At 65.3% G+C, this 18,247-nt stretch overlaps 3 protein-coding genes across 3 annotated transcripts; 2 read left to right on the top strand and 1 right to left on the bottom strand.

The window, feature by feature from the left end:
* Positions 1–98: 98 nt before the first annotated feature.
* Positions 99–8,934, top strand: CHLRE_14g632775v5 (uncharacterized protein). The gene is made up of 15 exons (XM_043070441.1): positions 99–324; positions 489–674; positions 1,453–1,566; positions 2,039–2,146; positions 3,204–3,257; positions 3,912–3,968; positions 4,236–4,322; positions 4,692–4,775; positions 5,485–5,610; positions 5,956–6,003; positions 6,435–6,579; positions 6,826–6,898; positions 7,529–7,580; positions 7,833–7,965; positions 8,191–8,934. Exons 1-15 carry the CDS (start codon positions 193–195, stop codon positions 8,274–8,276), a joined length of 1,485 nt encoding a protein of 494 aa, XP_042917114.1. The 5' UTR covers positions 99–192; the 3' UTR covers positions 8,277–8,934.
* Positions 8,935–9,216: 282 nt separating this feature from the next.
* Positions 9,217–12,948, bottom strand: CHLRE_14g632767v5 (uncharacterized protein). Its single transcript, XM_043070440.1, has 7 exons — positions 12,734–12,948; positions 12,408–12,558; positions 11,614–11,731; positions 11,232–11,296; positions 10,793–10,905; positions 10,289–10,435; positions 9,217–9,784 (listed from the first exon to the last, which is right to left on the bottom strand). The coding sequence occupies exons 1-7, from the start codon at positions 12,896–12,898 to the stop codon at positions 9,704–9,706; spliced, it is 840 nt and encodes a 279-aa protein (XP_042917113.1). The 5' UTR covers positions 12,899–12,948; the 3' UTR covers positions 9,217–9,703.
* A 150-nt stretch (positions 12,949–13,098) lies between these two features.
* On the top strand, positions 13,099–18,170 carry CHLRE_14g632759v5 (uncharacterized protein). The gene is made up of 8 exons (XM_043070439.1): positions 13,099–13,229; positions 13,359–13,883; positions 14,141–14,638; positions 15,125–15,310; positions 15,628–15,759; positions 16,106–16,249; positions 16,608–16,707; positions 17,055–18,170. The coding sequence occupies exons 1-8, from the start codon at positions 13,155–13,157 to the stop codon at positions 17,264–17,266; spliced, it is 1,872 nt and encodes a 623-aa protein (XP_042917112.1). The 5' UTR covers positions 13,099–13,154; the 3' UTR covers positions 17,267–18,170.
* Positions 18,171–18,247: the final 77 nt, after the last annotated feature.

The following is an 18,247-nucleotide window of genomic DNA, read 5'->3' as shown; positions in this document are numbered from 1 at the left end:
TGCATGCAGGCACGCACTGCATGGGGTTTCCTAGCTTGCCCCTTGCCCTTGCCCTTGGCACACTCCCTCCTGCACAACCACGCCGCCCGCTACGACTAACCCCTTTAGGCAAGGGCCCACACTACACTTGTATCAACGTTTTGCATACTTCATTGTCCAAGCCGTATTTACTATACCAATTTTTCAGGCAAAATGTCAGTGGGCGAGTTTACCGCGAGCAATATAGCTATGGACATGGACGAGAAGGAGAAGGCCAAGGGATCAATTGTGGACATGGCAAAGCTCACTGCTGATATCGCAGCACAGAAGGAAATCGCAGCTAAGGCAAGCCCCAGGCTGGGACTTCTGGGAAGCTGGACGGATATCAACAGTATATGTAAATGTGTCCGTGCTTGGGTAGCCTATTGTAAATACTCGACCTGGTGTAGGGCCTCAAGATCTGCGCGCGGAATGCACAGCTCTGACGTGTTTCAATTTACGCAATGCAGGGGCAACGAGCTCAAGCCATTGAGGGGCTGCTGAATCTAGAGAAGAGCAGCCGTCTGGCGGAGGATGTGACAGCCACGAAAGCATGCTGCTCGGCAATCCTAGAACTGTGCTACGACGCGCGCGACTGGCGCGGTCTGGAGGAGAATGTGATGCTACTGACAAAGCGTCGGTCGCAGCTGAAGCAGGTGCGACGATGGCCAAAAGGTCATAACGAGAGGGTGTGCCGAGGGTACAAGGGGCCCGTCGGCGGGTGACCAGCGGACCTCCGGCGCCCCCCACATAAGGCCCAGGGCCCAGCTCGGCGCCAGCCCCTGGTCTTGCTGCCTGACTCTCGCGGCTTTCTACCGGAGGGGGCGTCCTGCCCGAGGGCGGGGAAGAATACGGCTGCGCGCTGCAGTCTCAGCCTGTGTCTGATGGCGGGGAGCACTTCGGGGTGTGTGGGTGTGTGCGGGCTCTCCTTAGCAGCGGCGACTTCAGAGCGGCAGGCTCGGTGGGGGAAAAGCCGCTAGTTGCATGTGGAGCAGCAGCGCAGCGCGGCTATGAGGCGGCACGTGGGGCTGGTGGCACACGCGCGGCACTGGCAGCAACAGCGCCTTCACTGCAGACGCCCCGTGTGCGGGAGACCCCGTGTGCGGGAGGGCCGCCATCACCAGCACGTCGGCGCGCCTCAATGCCCCGTGCTGCACCGCGGATGGCGGCCCGCGCGTGCCTGCAGTCCTTGCTGTGTGCTGCCGCCTGCGGAACTGGCCCGCCCCTGCCCGACGACTTTCGAGCGCATGTGCACACACACACCCCGCGGCGCACATGCACGCTGCCAAAGCAACCCCTCGTGCCTCTTTTGTCCCTTCCCTCTCACCACCACCATTACCCGCCCAAACACACACGCCCCTCCCCCATCCCGCACCCCCAACCAACACAAACCCCCAAACCACACACCCACACCCCTTCCCCCCGCCCCCACAGGCCGTCCAGGCCACGGTGCGGCAGGCCATGTCGTACATCGACGCCATCCCGGCGGAAGACAAGGACACGCGCGTGTCGCTCATCAAGACGCTGCAGGCGGTCACCGAGGGCAAGGTGCGGGGCGGCGGAGGAGGCGGAGGGGCGGAGCTCGGGGGGGGCGGCAGCGGAGGTGGCGGAGGGGATTTGAGGGTTTTATTTGGGGGGGTGACGGGTCGTGAGGGCTAAGGTTGGAGAGCAAACTGGCAGAAGCGTGTGGGAGGTGGGAGTGGGGGGGGCAGGTTCGCATGGGCGAGTTGAGGGGGCGAGCGGGGGTTGAAATAGGCGGGTGGGGTGGGGAAGGCGGCCGGGAGGGGAAGGGGGGCAGGGAGAAGGGTGCGAGTACACAGGCAGGGGGCGGGAAGGGGGCGGGGAAGGCGGAAGGTGCATGTGCCGATCCCTCAACGAGCAGGGTCTCGGAGCAAGGAGCAGAGCGGCAGGCAGGGAGGGCGGGGGAGCTTGTGATGGTTGGTAACCAGGGACTCGACCACAACTCGACCCTGAACCCATTACCAACTCGGTCACTGCAACCTCACCCCAAACCCGCCAGATCTTTGTGGAGATTGAGCGCGCCCGCCTGACCAAGCGGCTGGCGGCCATCAAGGAGGCGGAGGGCGCGGTGGACGAGGCCGCAGACATCCTGCAGGAGGTGCCCGTGGTGAGTGCGTGCCGGACATGTGGGTGTGGGTGTGGAGGAGGAGGGGGGGCTGAGCGGGTGTGGCTGTGGGGGCCTGTGTGTGCGGGGGGTTTATGTCTGTGTGTGCGCCTGTGGGCGGGGGGTGGGGGTTATAAGTACCAGCCCAAACTAAACCGAATGCAGAAGAGCGAGGAGGGTGGCTGGGGGGGTCTGCTTGTGGGGGCCTGTGGAGGGGGTGGGGGTGGGGGGCGGCGCGGGGCCACAGCGAGTGGGCGGGGGGTGGCCCCGCAGCAGTGGCCAGTGAAGCGCCGGAGGTGGGACAGCCAAGCAGCGGGTGGCGGGTGGCGGGGGACGGGGGACGGGCGGCGGCATCACAAAAACACTTGTGGCCCTGTTATGAGCAGCTGCACACTGCGGGGCCGGCGGCTGCGGCGGGAGGAGGCGCAGCACTGCCGGCAATGCCGGCGGCGGCCCCGTGCGCGGTTAGCTGCGGGGATTAGGGGTTGTAAATACCAGCCCGGGCCAAGCCAGACCAAGCCAAAGTAGCGGAGCGCAGGCAGAGGCGACAGCTGCAAGCCATGATATACTTATGGGGGGGTTTGAGAGGATGACGGGGGCGTGCTGCGGTGTGGCGCCCCGCCCCCCCCGGAGCCGCTCGGCGCGAGGAATGGTCGCGACTTGGCAGTGGAAAGGTCATAAGAATCAGCTGCATCTGTGAACAAGAGTCCTGCTGAGGTCCCCTCCTTCCACGTGGAACACACAACCGCTAGACGCCGGCACTTCAAGCTTGTGAATATATACCACCCCGTTCTCCATTCCCGGCTACCCCCTTGCACCTCACTGTCCGCGGGGGAGTGATGCAAACATCCCTCCTGCCAAACAACCCGACTCACAGCTACCGCGTGCAGCCACCGGCACCCTCCTCCCAAACACCTTTGTTCCCTCCCCGCCCGCCGCTGCCCCCTTACCTCCGCGCGTTTTTCCAACCACCTTAGCAACCGCCCCCAAGCCTCCCCACGTCCTGCACCGCTCTTCTGCCCACCTTTACACCCCCCCCCCTCTTGCCTCCGCTGTGCAGGAGACGTTTGGCGCCATGGCCAAGACCGAGAAGATCGCCTTCATCCTGGAGCAGGTGGGGCGGGGGTGCGGGGGTGTGGGTGTGTGGGGGGGGGGGTTGCGTGTGTGGTGGCGGTGGGGGGGGGGGGTTAACTTTGAACCAATCCCGTAAGGAAACAGTCGCGCTGCAAGGAGAAACTGCAGCCGCATATGCGAGCTGTGGTACATCACCTGGGGGGTGTGTATGGGAGGCGGCGAGGGCAGTGACGCCTGCCGGTTGTTGGTGGTGGGCATGGCGTGTGTGTGTGTGTGGGGGGGGCGGGGGCGGGGTTGCAAGGCTGTTTGGAAAAGCGGTACAGGATGCAGTGAAGACTGCAGACGAAGTCGTTACCAAAAGGCCCCCCCCGTGTGCGGGTGTTGAAAGAAAACATCAAAACGAAGCCCGCCCAGGCGTATGTGGTGGGTGGGTGGGTGGGGTTAACGTTGAACCAATCCCGTAAGGAAACCGTCGCGCGGCAAGGAGAGCTGCAGCTGCATAAGCGAGTCGGTGTTCATCACCGTATGTAGTCGGGCGGGCTGTGGGTGGGTGGGGTGTGGGTGCGTGGGTGTGGGTGTGGGTGTATATATGGGTGGTCGCTTCCTTTTTACTGATCATGAATGTAACCCGCCCACCCCACCACACACACACCACCTCCACCACCACCACCACCCCACACTCCCACGCACACAGGTCCGGCTGTGCCTGGACAAGAAGGACTTTGTGCGGGCACAGATCCTGTCGCGCAAGGTGGGCGGGGCGGGCGGGGCGGGGCGGGCTCTTACACTGTCAGGGGTGTTTGTGTGCGTGTGTGTGTGTTGTGGTCTACGCGCTGGAGCTGGAGCTCGAGCTGGAGCCGGGAGCTGGTCGACATCGTCGGTAACGGTTGCTGTCCCCCTGTTACCGTCTACCACTTCCTTAACTAGTATGATTGTAACCCCCACCCCGCCACCCTCTCTACCCCCTCACACACGCCCCCCCCCCCCCCACACACACACACGCACACACGTCGCGCAGGTGTCGCCGCGCGCCTTTGTGGAGCGCAAGGGCGAGGGGCAGGGCGAGATCGGCATCGAGGGCACAGCCATCGAGGAGGCGGACAAGGTGGGCTGAGGGAGGGGGGGGGAGTTGGGGGCAGAGGATGGGGCCATGGGGGGCCGGATGGCTGGGGGTGGTGTAGCTGTCTGCGGGCTCGGACACACCGGGCAGTGCTGGGTGACGAAACTGACGCCGTGACGGGGCAGCGGGCACCGCGGGCCCCGCTGCGTGGCGTGGCGGGCGTGCCGACAGGACGCACTTAAACCCTCGGCTGGCCCGCCCGCGTGCCAAACCCTGCAAACCTCCTTTCCCAACCGTTCCCCCCCTGTCCCAACGCCTTCCCCCCGTCGGTAACGCTTCATGTTCCGCAAGATGGTCTACCGTCTACCACTTCCTTAACTAATCATGAATGTAACCCCCCCTCCTCCTACACAGGGCACGCCCGCGCTGCCCGAGCTCAAGCTGCGCTACTACCAGCTGCTCATCCGCTACCACGTCCACAACCACAACTACCTGGAGGTGGGGGGGAGAGGGGGTGGGGAGGGAGAGGGAGGGGGGAGGTGTTGAGCATTAGCGTAAGCGACGTGAGGAAAAGCGCTGACCCTGTGGGGTCCACTACTCCCCGTCGTCAGGCTCAGGTATATGAGTGCTGGTCGCACATAACCCGTCAACAGGAGGTGGGGGAAGGTGTGGGGAGAGGGAGGAGAGGAGAGGGCGGGGGGTGGGGGAACGGGGTAGCCCATTCCACCAACACAGCAAGCATGACATGACATGCGCACCCTGCAGTGCGATGCGATGAACACTCTTGTTTGCGGGATGTTGTTGGCGGGAAGGCAGCCGGCGGCCGGCGTTTGGAGCCAAGTAGGCGGCGCAGGGGGGAGGGCCAGGAGGGTGGGCAGGCGGGACGGGCGGGGCGGGGCTTGCTGCAACACCCACGCGCCGCATGCGTCACACACATGCGTCCCGCCTCCCTACTGTTCCTACGCCTTCACTTCTGAAATAATGATGAATGTAACCCCCACACGCACACACACACACATGCGCATGCACATGCAGGTAATGCTTTCCTTGTGCTCTGTAACACATGCACATATACACACGCACACATACACACACACACACACACACACACACACACACACACACACACACACACGCACACACACACGCACACACACACACACACGCCCACTCCCCGCCCCCCACTAACCCACGCCTGCGGCCGCAGGTGACGCGCTGCTACCGCTCGCTGTACGAGGCGCACTTGGAGGGCGGCGCGCCCGCCGACACCTACCTGCCCGTGCTCAAGGCGGTGGTGTGGTACCTGTGCCTGGCGCCCGCCTACTCCACAAAGGTAGGGTGGGCGTGGGGGGTGGATGGGGGGTTTGGGGGGTGGGGGCGGGTGGTTTAGATACCAGCCCAAACTAAACCAAACCAAGGTAAACCGAGCGGGGGAATGGTTGGGGGGTTGGGTGGGTAGGCAGCCAGATGGCTGCAGGCCAGGCACGCGGTTTGTGAAAATCTACCGTGTGTACCGTGTTTCTTGGGACAAGGAAATGATATATGGTACGCAAAGGTCGTGCTTACCGTACTGGCGGGAGGGGCGACGTACAATCCTTGTGGTGCGCTGTGATGTCCTGATGCAGCAACCCTCAATTCCCCTCTCATCCTCCACTGCACTGCACTTCCTCTCACGCAGGACGGCAGTGCCAGTGACCGCGCCACACTGCTGCAGGCCACCGTGTCGGTGAGTGGCTGGCTGTGTGTGTGGCTGTGTGGCTGGTTGTGACCTCACCAGTGCGCGCGAGGGCGTGTTGTCCCGCAAGGAGGGTGTGGTAATCCCAGGCCCAGGCCCAGGCGGGACCGCCAACGGTACGTGTGTGTCTTTGCTGCCTGGCAGCGGGTTGCGGGCCGGTGTGGGGGTGCTGTTGCACAAGCACAGCACCCCCACACGCCGGCCTCCATCTAACCCAACTCACCAACCCACCCACTTCCGACCACCGCACCCACTCCACCCAACATGTCGACACCATCTCGTCTTTATCGGTCATGCATGGAACCCCAGCCCCCACCACACCCCTCTCTTCCCCACCTCCACCAAACCCCCACTCACACTCCCCACCTCCACAAAACCCCACCACCCACCACACCCACCCATCCACCCCACCACCCCCACAGGACAAGCGGCTGGCCGACTCGCTGCCCACCCACAAGGCGCTGCTGGGCACCTTCACCAACACCGAGGTCATCCGCTGGACCGCCTTCGAGGCCGCCTACGGCCCCGAGGTGGCGGCGGAGGCGGGCCCGGGCGGCGTGTTCGCGGGTGCGGGGCGTGCGCGCGTGCGTGTGTGCGTGTGCGTGTTTGCGTGCGCCGTCGAGGGAAGTGGAAAGGAAGCACGTAGGGCAGGGTATGCAATGCGGTGTGTGCGTCTGTGTGTGCTTTCTCGCATCTTTCATGGGCGGCTCCGCTATCCCCTTGACCCACCTGCAACCCATCCACCAACCTGCATCCACCCACCCCACACACCACCACACACACCACACACACCCAAACACGCACCCCTGTCAGATTCCAAGCGCTCCGAGGACCTGAAGCTGCGGGTGGTGGAGCACAACGTGCTGGTGGCGGCCAAGTACTACAGGTAAGGGGGGGTGGAGTGGGGGGGAGGGAGGGGGCGGGAGAGGGGGAGGGCGGGGGAGGGGGGAAGAGGAAGGGGGAAGAGGGGGGGTTGGAGAGTTGGGGGACAGAGGGCAGGGGAATAGGGGGCGGGGGTTGTAAACACTAGTCCAGACTAAACCAAGGGAAGCCAAGCTATGGGGCCTCGCTCCGGCGCTCTGGGCGTTTGCCAACGACTTACGTGTGGCACCCCGCACTTACGGGCTGCAGTGGGAAACACAACGTGCCAGGGGGCCGGGGGCAAGTGTGTGTGGGGCGGGCTGGGGCCGTGTGGGGGAGGGGCAAAGGAGGGGGGCCAGGGCCCTGCGTGCCGGGATGACAGGCGGCGCCTCTGTTGCACGTGAGCACGAACTGTGCCTGGCTGGTGCCTTATTCCTCTGCCAACGCGAAAGGCCCCGCCCCTGGTCGCTGCACACACACACACACACACACACACACACACACACACACACACACACACACACACACACACACACACACATACACACACACCACGCACATGCACTCCTCATGTATGTTACCCCAAACCCTAACCCTACTCTTCCCCCCCCTTCACTTCTTAATTAATCATGAATGTAACCCCCCCCCTGCACAGCCGCCTGCGCACGGCGCGCCTGGCCGCCATTCTGTCGCTCACGCCCGAGCAGGTGTGTGAGGGCGGCCCCCCGGGGGGGGGGTCCCGAGGGGTGACAGGGGAGTGGAGGGAGGGGCGGGCCTGGGCGCCAAGCAGCCCGTAGGCCCGGGTCGCTGGTACTGGACCCCGCCCCTGCTATGCTGCTGTTCCTGACTACGACTTCACTTCTTAACTATTCATGAATGCAACCAACGCCCTGAACCGCTACCCTACCAAAACACACACACACACATACATACACACGCACACGCCCCACCACGCGCAGATGGAGAAGCACGTGTCGGACCTGGTGGTGGCCAAGGCCATCACCGCCAAGATCGACCGCCCCGCCGGCGTCATCACCTTTGCCGCGCCGCCCAGCGCCGAGCAGCAGCTCAACGGCTGGGCGGGCAACATCGGTGAGCGCGCGACCACACACACACGCGTGGGGCGTTTGGCGGGAGGGGTGATGGCGGTGTAGCGAGGGCGTAGGCGAGTGGGCATGTGGTTGGGTGCAGCGGTTGGTGGGTCCGGGCGGAAAGAGCTGGTGGGGGCTGCGGGAGCTATGCGCCTCCCCCTTCCTCCCCAATCCCCTCACCTCCTCTCCCCTCCCCTCCACCCTCCCCCCACACACACCCTCACAGCCAAGCTGCTTGACAAGGTGGACAAGGCCACGCAGCTGATTGAGAAGGAGGCCATGGTGCACAAGGTGGTGCTGGGCGCGGCGTGAGGAGGAGGGGAGCGAGGGGGAGGAGGAGGCTGGGGAGGCTAGGTGCTAGGCGGAGACGGAGGAGGGGGAGAAGGCCAGGCGGAGGTGGAGGCTAGGCGTGAGGAGGAGGGGGAGGCGGAGGGGGAGGCGGATGGGGAGGCGGATGGGGAGGGGGAGTCTAGGCGCTAGGGAGGGGGGGCTAGGTGCTAGGGAGGAGGCGGACGAGGAGGCGGAGGCGGGCGAGTTTGAGGAGCACATGGTGCGATGCATGGTGCATGGCCGCGTGTTGCATGCGGCGGGGGGACCGTCCCGGCGAAAGGCACAGGCCGGGGGTGCGGGGGGGAGGCGAGGCCGGGTGTAGGGTAGGGGTGACGTCGGGGCAAGCGCGCGAAGGGCCCGGGGGTGGCCTGCAGCGTTGTCTCGCGAGGGTCAGACATGCGGGATGCGACAGCAGGTGACGAGGCCGACAGGCCTGTAGGCAAGCAGCGGGCGAGGAGCGGGCGGGGTTTTGCACAAGCGTTGAAGTGCCACGCCAGGCGCTGTCGTGGACACTTGACACTGGGCAGCGGCTGGCTGGAATGCGGTTGTTGCGGTTCTGTGTATCATACTGAAAGAGGACCTGCAGTGTCGACTTGCGCCCCTGGTTTCTTGGCGGAAGTCGGAACATGGAAACTCCTTAACACAGAGCTCGTCCAGCCCTGAAACTCCCAGCTAGTCTCTTGTTAGTCGTCAAGTCCCTTCGCCAGGGTCCCTGCTGCTGTAAGGCGCACGGTGCGTGGGCGGCCACGCTGGCACGGCGGCAGCTGACTGGCGGTTCCACTGGTGGCGCTACTGTGGCTGCCGCTACACTTGCGGCCCGTGGCGGCAGTGCTGCTAAATTCCAGGTACAAGCAAGAGCAGAGGGTGACGAGAAGCAAAGTCATTGCAGAGTGTGGCTGCAATGCGCCTGCCGATGTGCCGTAGACCCGTAGACCGTAGTGCCGTTACGTGGTCCTTGTACAATCAGACGCGCGCACGCTGACCCTACCGGTACTCACCACAGCCGCCGTCAGTCGCGGCCCCGTTTCCTCCTCCTCACCCAGCTGCAGTCGCACGCATGTAGTAGGACCTTCACACCTCTCCGCCTGGCCCAAATCCCCTCGTCCTCGTTCCTCCCCACCCAGCAAGCCACCCAGCTACAGCCTACGCAGTACGTAGTACTACTACGCAGTACGTAGTACTACTACGCAGTACCTACAGCCGCACAGCTACAGCTCGTTACAACCGCCTCACCAGCCTCACTAGCCCATCCGCCCACCAGCCCGCCACCCCAACAGCCCACTCCCACTAACAGCGCACCCCAACAGCGCTCACAGCCGCCCTCACAGAGGCTCACAGCCGCCCCCCACAGCCCTAGCCCTCATCGCCCCCGCTCCGCCCTACACTACCCTTGACAGCCTCACTAGCGCTCACAGCCCCCGCTCCTGTCGGATGGCCGCCAGCAGCCCCTCGCAGGCGTCGTCCAGCAGGTCCAGCACCCGCTCAAAGCCCTGGGGGCGAGCGAGGGGTGCACGAGGAGTGCAGATGTGTGTGTGTGTGTGTGTGTGTGTGTGTGTTAAAGAGCACAAGGAAAACATTACGCGTAGGACAGTGTGTGCGTGTGTGGTTGTCAACATGTGGGGGTGGGGGGGGGTAGCCATCCATGGGATGGTGTGTATCAAATATGAAGTGAAGTGCCGACGTCGGGGGGAGGGCTTTCGGGTCAGACTCCGTGGTGAGGGCGAGGTGTGTGAGGTGTGTGCGGTATGTGTGGTTGTGTGAGGTGTGTGTGGTTGTGTGTGGTTGTGAGGTGTGTGTGGTTGTGAGGAGGGGTGGGTGCGTCAGTGGTGGGGCAAACACCAGGTGGGGACGCGGCCATGCACGGCTAGCCGCGTGGGAGGGGAGGCCGGGCGCCAACACTCGTGCTGTGTACCATTTCTACCCCCACTCCACCCCCACCCCCCCCAGCCGCCCCCTCCCCCCCCACACACACCACACACAGCCGCCGCACCCACCGCGGGCCCGCCGTAGTAGGGGTCGGGCACCTCCGGCTCCCCCTTGAACCTGGAGCAGTAGGCGGTCATGAGCGACAGCCGGGCCGCGTAGTCGGCCGGCACCGCATCGCCGCCCATGGGCCGCACGCGCCAGTAGTCGGCGGCGGTCTGTGAGCAAGGGTGCGGGGGGTTGGGGTTGGGAGTTGGGGCTTGGGGGTGTAGCCATGGTCGTGTAGCCGTACATGGAGAGCGGAGTGGTTGCATGGTTGGGGTTGGGGTTGTGGAGATGGGCGTGTCGCGGTTGTTGTCGTGGCGCCACCTTGCCCTGGCCCTGCTGCTTCGCTCGCCCCCCGCACGGCCTGGCCGGGGTCCCCCGGCCCCAAAGCCCTCCTCCTCGCCCCTTCAGCATTGGGTTTGATTTCGTCTGGGCAGGTATTTAGAAACCCCCTCCAAGTAAACCGTTCGCATGAAAGTCTACCCGCCCCCGCCCCGGCCCCCCGCGCCCGCCTTCCTCCCCGCTCGCACCCGAATGGCCCGGATGTTTTTGGCGTCCATGCCCACGATGTAGTCAAAGCGGCCGAAGTCCAGCGGCGCCAGCGGCCGAGAGCGGGAGGTCAGCTGCACACCCCGCTTGCGGGCTGCATGTGTGAGTGTGGTGGGGGTGGGGGTGGAGGGGCGGGTGGAGGGGCGGGGGTGGGGGTGGAGGGGCGGTGGGAGTTGGGGGCGTGCGGTTGGAGTGGGCGGGTACGTGAGGGTGTGCGGGGGCGAGTACAGCGGATGAGCATGGGGTGTTGGTGCGTGTGTGTATTTGTGTGTGTGAGAGAGAGGAGGGCAGCAGCCATGAAAGCACCCTGCATGCCCCGAGCGCTGAAGCTGTCCGCCCGTCTCCCGCCACCACTAGCCGCTAACCGCTATCAACCACCAACCGCCACACGCCGCCAACCGCCACCAACCGCCAGCTCACCGGTCAGCGTCATGCGTGAGTCAGCCGGGTCGCCTTCGTGGTACGACCAGCCGCCCTCCGTGAACCTGAGGGGAACAGGGGACAGGGGGCAAGGGCAGGGGGCAGGAGCAGGGGCTTGGCGGTGGCGGGTGGTGGTGCGGCGCTGGTCTGGTTGCGGAGGAGCTGCCGAGCGCACACACGGCCCTGGATACACAGCCGCGTCTTGACACATGTGCGCACGTGTCGCCCACACTTTACGGACCCCTCATCCCGCCCCATTGGGCCCGGGCACATAAAAGCCCCCCGCTCCCCACACGCGCCCTGTTGCGCCGCCCCCACCCCATCTCGCCCTGCACACGCCACGCCACGCCAAGCTGCGCTGTGCCGCCTCCCACCCACCCACCAGTCTGGGTTGCCGCCGCCAGTGCCGCACGAGTCGATGTCAAACGCCTCCGCCAGCCCCGCCCGCTGCACCACTGTCCTGAACACCGCCTCGGCCGTGGGCGAGCGACAGATGTTGCCTGGGCGTGGCGGGGGGGGGCGGGGAGGGGAGGGGTTAACGTTGAACCAATCCCGTAAGGAAACAGTCGGGCGGGGAGGGGGCGCGGGGCGAGGAAGTGAGCGAGTGGGGAGTGAGGGATAGGGAGTGGCAGCGGGGGCGCGAGGCAGTTGACGCAGCAGTCGCAGAAGTGGCAGCAGTACTGGAAGCAGTGACATGAGCAGAAGCAGTGGGGGCGCAGTGCGTACGTGCCCGGGAGCCACAACCAGTGGTCCGTCCGGCCTTTGGGGAGCAGGGCGCTGACGGCGGAATGGCAGCTGGGGTGGGGAGACCGGGCCGCATGCTGTGGGCCCTGTGGAGCTGGCGGGGTGGGATGGGCCGCCCGTGGGGCCTGGCGGGCCGCCCACACACACGGCGCGGCCACACACACACACACACACACACACACACACACACACACACACACACACACACACACACAGGAAGGCAATCAGGCCGGGACCCGTTTGCATGGCGCCCCTCGCACACACACAGCACGGCTACCGCCTCATAGACGGACGACGGGACGAAGGCAGCCAGGCGCCCAATGGCACACACATATACACACTGACAGTAACACACTGTCACACGCACATGCCCGCAGCACACCCGAGCCGCCGAGGCCATCACGCCCACGGCCCCGCCACGCCCCTGCCCACCTAGACACACAAACAGCACGCCAATCTTCTTATGCGGCGGGGAGGCGCTGCCGGCGGCGGCGGCGGCGCCTGTAGCCGTTGCAGCGGTGGTCGGCGCGGGTGCGGGTGCGGCACTGCTGCTGCCCGCACCGGCGTTGCTCATTGCACGAACCTGGGAACCGGGAGATGGGGGCAGCGGGAGGAGGCGGGCCACGCTGGTGAGCATAAGCGTCTTAATTGGTGAGGGTGGGACCGGAGAGTGACAGCTGCTGATTCGAGCGCTGGTGGGTTAGCATGAGGTGCTGGGATCGTCGGCGGGGGAAGGGGCTGCGCACTCGGCCCCTCACCTGCCGAGCAGCACAGGTCCTAGCGGCGGGCGCAGACTGGAGCCTCGCGAAGTGGCCGCCACTTGTGGAGCTTCCGGAAGCCGAAAGGACAGCACAGCACGGGCGAGTTGATGCTTGGGCGCCGCGAGCGCTCGCCTTGTGCGACGCGCTTGCAGCGGCTTGCATGGTGCAGGTGGAATACCCAGACTGTTTCGCGTTCAAGTTTACTTCTCAAGTATGCAAGTATTCAAATATAGTATAAAATATCTCGGCTCCGCGGGCTCCGGGTTCGCTTTCAATGCATGCATACGACGCGCAATCGCGGCGGGCCACTGCATGTTATGCCAGAAATTGAATAAATAAGGTACCCCAATTGAATGTAACTTAATGTGGAATGCCACTATAGCACATGCAGTCCGGCCCTCAGAAGTGAAACCCCAAAATGAGAGTCTTCCCGCCACAGACTTCTGAGGAGCTGCTGTTGGTGCTCGAAAGGAATGGCTGGAATACCGCGCCGGTGCGTACACAACAGTTGGGGGAGAGTATTATTGCTTCCCCAGCACCGTGCAACACCCACCCGCCGAACAGCGCGGTGCCGCCCAAACCCCCTTGCCCAACCCCCCTGCACGCTGCCCCTTGGATCCAGTTCCGACGCGCCCTTGCGACTGAGCAGCGGCTCCCCGGACACAAGGATGCTGACGGCGCGTTCGACACACCTCATGCCGAAAGCAGCAGCTGCGGCGGCGGAGTCGCGGGTGGTGGCGCTAGCGCTGGCGTGGCGCATGGGCAGCAGCCGCTGGCGGCAGGCGGCCCCCAGCCGGCCCCCAGCCGGCCGCGGGTCAGCGAGGTGGTGGCGGTGGAGGCGGTGAAGGCGTACGGCAGGATCCGGCAGTACGTACGATGCACGCCGCTGGAGCCGTCGCCATGGCTGGAGGGCTTGTCCCGTGACGCGGCTGCGGCTGCGGCTGCAGCAGCGGCTGCGGCTGCGGCGGCCGAGGTGCCGGGCACGGTTGCTGAAGCCGTCCCAGTTTGCGAATCAGTAACTACAGGGGCAGGCGAGGGTGGTGGCGGCGTGGCAGCCGGTGGCGGCGGCGGCTGCGGCTCTGTGGCTCTGAAGCTGGAGAGCGAGCAGCACAGCGGGTCGTTCAAGGCCAGGGGCGCGGTGAACAAGGTGCGGGGCACGGCCGTGTCACCACCCCCGCCGAGGGTTGTAAAGCAAAGCTTGCGCAATATTCGCATGGCTCTTCATCTACTTTGCATGTACGGCGCCTCGGCATGGGGCTGCGTAACGATGGCGCTGCGTGCGCGTATATGCTCACAGGACCGTTGCCGTGCGTAGGCCTCTGCGGGCTTTATCTAAATTCATGCCGTGTTTTGCCCTCCCTGCCGCTCTTGACCCCTGTCCCCACCCGGCCCCCACCACCACAGCTGCTTTCCCTTTCAGAGCTCCAGCCCAGCACACACTGTGCCGCCTCCCCCGCCGCCCCCGTCACCGTGTACACGGCGTCCACGGGCAACCACGCCCTGGCAGTGCTGTACGCCTGCTCGGCACTGAGGCAGCAGCAGCAGGAGCAGGAGCAGGAGCGGCAGGAGCAGGAGCGGCAGGAGCAGGAGCAGGAGCGGCAGCAGCAGGAGCAGCACGGGCGGCGGCGGGGGCAGCAGCAGGGGCAGGGGCAGGAGCAGCCAGATGGGCAGGGGCGGAGGCAGGGTCAGCGGCGAGGGCAGGGTCAGGGTCAGGGAGGGGAGGGCGCGGCGGCCGGTGCAGGTGCAGCGGCAGCGAATGTGGGGCTGGCGGTAGGAGGAGGTAACGTTGCGGATGAGGAGGAGGCGGGGGAGCAGGGGGAGGAAGAGGAGGAGGCGCCCAGTGGCTCGCCGCCGCTGGTCACGCCTGTGCTGTACGTGCCCACAACTGCGTCGCCGTACAAGGTGGGTGGGTGGGTGGGTGGGTGGGTGGGTGGGTGGGTGGGTGGGTGGGTGGGCGGGTGGGTGGCGGCGCGCGCGCAAGGGGGAGCTTGGCCCGAGTGTGGGTGGGGGTGGCGGCGGTGGGTTTCTGGGTTGCAGGGCTGGCCGGATGGGGGATGGCGGCGGTTCAAGGCGGGGTGGGGGCTTGGCAGCGGTGGCAACGTGTGGGCTGGCCACATGGGGGCACGTGCGCCAGTCAGGCTCGAGGACCCCAGCTGCCGGGGGGCTGGGGCCTCCCATCGCCCCATATCGGATCCACATAAACCTCCCAAGCATGTATGTGGGCATTGAAGAACACACGAGGAGGCAACAAGCTGGGCAGTGTACGCAATGCGGCGCTGACGCACCTGCCTTCCGTGTGAACGCGTGTATGTGGTGTGTGCCCGTACATGTGTGCACGCCCGTGTGAAACTCAAGTGGCACGTGTGGACTGTCACGTGGTGATCACAGGTCCGCAAGCTGCGCTCCCTGGGGGCGCGCCTGGTGCTGCATGGCTCCGACTGCCTGGAGGCCGAGACGGCGGCGCGGGCGGCGGCAGAGGCGGCGGCGGCAGCAGCAGCAGGTGGTAGTGGCGGCCGCGGTGGCGGCGGCATGTACGTCAGTCCCTACAACGACGTATGGGTGATGGCGGGCCAGGTACGGCTGTGGGCTGGAGCAGGCGCGGCTTCACAGCCGCGACTGAGGGCTGTACGACGTCAGGCCCGGGTCATCTGCCTTCGCTTCCCTTTTACTTACCACGCCACGTCACCGACGCGACGCCCAGTTTCCCTCTGCCCGCCCCCGTTGTCCGCGCCCTTCTCCTCGCACACGCACTCTCCCTGCCCGCCACCTTGTTGATGTCCAGAGGGAAAGCGCCCACCCCATACGTTAGGGGTGTACTGCTTTCTCCGTATTTCTCGGGGGTACTGTACGTGACTGCTGATCGCTCCTAAACACACCGCCCACGCATGCAGGGCACGCTGGCTTTGGAGCTGCTGGCGGCGCGGCGGCGCGGGCGGCTGGACGCGGTGCTGGTGCCGGTGGGCGGCGGCGGGCTGGTGGCGGGAGTGGCGGCGGTGCTCAAGGCGGCAGACCCCAGCATCTGGGTGCGTCGGGCGTGTGCGTGTGTGTACTTGTGAGCGCGTGTGTGTTTGTGGCATCCGATGCGCGTGTGGCGTGGAGTGCATGGAGTGCGTGTTCTTGTGCGTGCGAGTGCGTGTAAGGGCTTGGGTCAGGGCTCGTGCAGCCAGTAGCCAGTAGCCAGTAGCCAGAGGGCAAGAGGGTTGCCAGGCTGCGACAGGCGCCAGGCGGTGGCCGCAGCTGTGTGGCCAGGGTGCAGCATGGGGGCGGCGGGAGGCAGCGGGAAGGAGGAGCAAACAAGTAAGGGACCTGAGCCGCTGCGCCTGTGCCGCCACCCTGCCGCCACGCTGACGACACGGCGGTGGGCCGCAGGTGGTGGGGTGCCAGCCCGCGGCCTCGGACGTGATGGCGCGGTCTGTGCGGGCGGGTGCCGTGCAGCCCGAGGCCGCGCCGCCGCTGCCCACGCTGTCAGACGCCACGGCGGGGGGCGTGGAGGAGGACTCTCTCACACTGCAGGTGCGTGTGTGCGTGCGTGCGTGTGTGTGTGTTTGTTATGGACATTGGTCGTTGTGCGCGTGTGTTAAAGAGCACAAGGAAAACATAGCGCAAAGACAGTGTGCGCGTGTGTGTGTGCTTGCACGCGCACATGCTTGAGTTATCGGCACCTGGCGTGTGTGGACGTATGTGTGCATGCGTTCGTCAGGGCCACCCGCGGTATGCGCCGCCCGCGTGTGTGTACCCTGGCAGCAACCTCGAGGCCGCGCATCACGCAGCTTTCCCCGATCGTGACAAGCTCTTGAGCAGTGGCATGCCTCCCCCGCTCCCATTCGCCCACCCGCCCGCCTCGCCTCACCTCCACACTTCCTGGATGCAGCCGTGTGTGGACTGTGTGGACGAGTGGGTGTGTGTGGACGAGCACGAGATCGCGGCGGGCCTGGTGGGGCTGCTGCGGGAGCAGTCCAAACTGGTGGAGGGTGAGTGGCGACATGCGGGGCGGGCTGCTTGGGGGCCAGGGGCGCTCAGGGGAGGGGGAGGGGGGCGGCGGTGCACACAGCACGCGTGTTCGTCTGCCGTGCACAGCCATATGCAAGGGCATGGACACAGCAACAGGCACAGGGCCCCCCTCCACAGTATTCGTGAGCCGCCGTACCACGGTCCATGCCATGTCACACACCTGTGGAGCGCGTGTAGTGAGCAGAACTGCACTGTCCTCCAGCCCGGTAGCTACACACATAACGGCCTTTGCCTGCCTGCCTGCCTGCCTGCCTGCCTGCCTGCCTGCCTGCCGGCCGGCCGGCCGGCCTTCCTGCCTGCTGCACAGGCGCCGCGGCGGTGGCGCTGGCGGCGTACCGGCGGCTGGCGGCGGCGCTGGCAGGGCGGCACGTGGTGGTGGTGTGCTGCGGCGGAAACATCGCGCTGGACGCGCTGAGGGGGGCACTGGACATGGCGGCGGCGGCGGCGGCGGCGGCGCCCGGGGAGATGCAGCACGGTAGTGGGACCCAGGGGCCTGGTAGGCTGGTACCTCGTAGCTAGGTAGGAAGCGCATGGATGGGTGGACTGGTTGCCGGGTTGGTCGGGTGTGGAGCGTGGCGTGCGGCGTGGCGTGGCGTGCGGTGTGCTTATCGTTGGGCGTTGGCGCCTTGCCCACTGCTGGTCCGGCCAGGGGCGGCGTCCGGCTGTTCCGTGTTGCACCGGCGGGGGCGGGTGGAGGAGGGTGGTGTGATTGGGCAAGTGAAGGGACGAGAGGCGCAGCAGGGCGGCGTGGCGTGTGCAGGTTGTTGATGGGCGCAGGAGTCAGCCGGATGCCGCGCTGGCTGTTGGGTGGTTCACGCGTGGTAAGACCGGTGGTGAAATGCTGCTTGGTGGCTGCCGCACATCTGTCTGACTTTAACCAAGGGGTCTGGCTCATTATCTTGCCAAACAACTGAGATTTCGGTCAAGACCTTGTGCTCAACGCGCAAACCGCCCGTAGGTTCGCAGTGGCAGTGGCTTGGGTCCTGTGGCTGGGGTCCTGTTTGGGGCTTGCAAATGTACAAACTGATGTCAGCGGTTTGCTGTGGAGTACTGGAATGGCACACGGCTGCAAAGATGCCAATGTGGGTGCAGCACTGGAGCATGAATGAGCTCAACAGGTCTTAGGGAGGAACCCTGCGTGAATGGTTCCGCCGGACCAGGCAGGGACCAGGGTGCTAGGGGAACGTGACTTCGTGAGGGCAGTCGGCGAGGCCGCTACTGCGCATGACGACGGTAGCGTCATGTTGTTCCTGAGGTATTGCATGCAATTTATTTTGCCGATTGCCGTATGAACATAATAATAACAAGCCAGGATCGGAAGCGTCGGACTGTCGGAGCTTCGGAATCACCGGAACCTGTCTGTCGCCTATCAGGATCCAATCCAGTTTGCCCGATGTGCGGGCGGCTGTAAGACAGTTTGATGACAATTGCGCGCGTTCATGCTTTGATCCGTGCAGAGCAGATTCTGTATGCAACTGACGACTGGAAAACTGGAAGTGG

Source organism: Chlamydomonas reinhardtii, chromosome 14, assembly GCF_000002595.2.
Source record: "Chlamydomonas reinhardtii strain CC-503 cw92 mt+ chromosome 14, whole genome shotgun sequence".
In the NCBI taxonomy this organism is placed as follows: domain Eukaryota; kingdom Viridiplantae; phylum Chlorophyta; class Chlorophyceae; order Chlamydomonadales; family Chlamydomonadaceae; genus Chlamydomonas; species Chlamydomonas reinhardtii.
This window is presented reverse-complemented; position numbering and strand designations above follow the sequence as displayed.

What these genes read in the sequence shown, in the direction of transcription:
- CHLRE_14g632775v5 (XM_043070441.1), top strand. Translation starts at nt 193, where the DNA reads ATGTCAGTGGGCGAGTTTACCGCGAGCAATATAGCTATGGACATGGAC. An exon ending in GTCGGTCGCAGCTGAAGCAG is followed by an intron (nt 675 to 1,452) that starts GTGCGACGATGG and finishes CCGCCCCCACAG; the next exon opens with GCCGTCCAGGCCACGGTGCG. An exon ending in TCGCCTTCATCCTGGAGCAG is followed by an intron (nt 3,258 to 3,911) that starts GTGGGGCGGGGG and finishes CCACGCACACAG; the next exon opens with GTCCGGCTGTGCCTGGACAA.
- CHLRE_14g632767v5 (XM_043070440.1), bottom strand. Translation starts at nt 12,898, where the DNA reads ATGCAAGCCGCTGCAAGCGCGTCGCACAAGGCGAGCGCTCGCGGCGCC. An exon ending in GGACCTGTGCTGCTCGGCAG is followed by an intron (nt 12,559 to 12,733) that starts GTGAGGGGCCGA and finishes CCCGGTTCCCAG; the next exon opens with GTTCGTGCAATGAGCAACGC. An exon ending in AAAACATCCGGGCCATTCGG is followed by an intron (nt 10,436 to 10,792) that starts GTGCGAGCGGGG and finishes CCTTGCTCACAG; the next exon opens with ACCGCCGCCGACTACTGGCG.
- CHLRE_14g632759v5 (XM_043070439.1), top strand. Translation starts at nt 13,155, where the DNA reads ATGAGAGTCTTCCCGCCACAGACTTCTGAGGAGCTGCTGTTGGTGCTC. An exon ending in ATGGCTGGAATACCGCGCCG is followed by an intron (nt 13,230 to 13,358) that starts GTGCGTACACAA and finishes CCTTGGATCCAG; the next exon opens with TTCCGACGCGCCCTTGCGAC. An exon ending in AGGACTCTCTCACACTGCAG is followed by an intron (nt 16,250 to 16,607) that starts GTGCGTGTGTGC and finishes TCCTGGATGCAG; the next exon opens with CCGTGTGTGGACTGTGTGGA.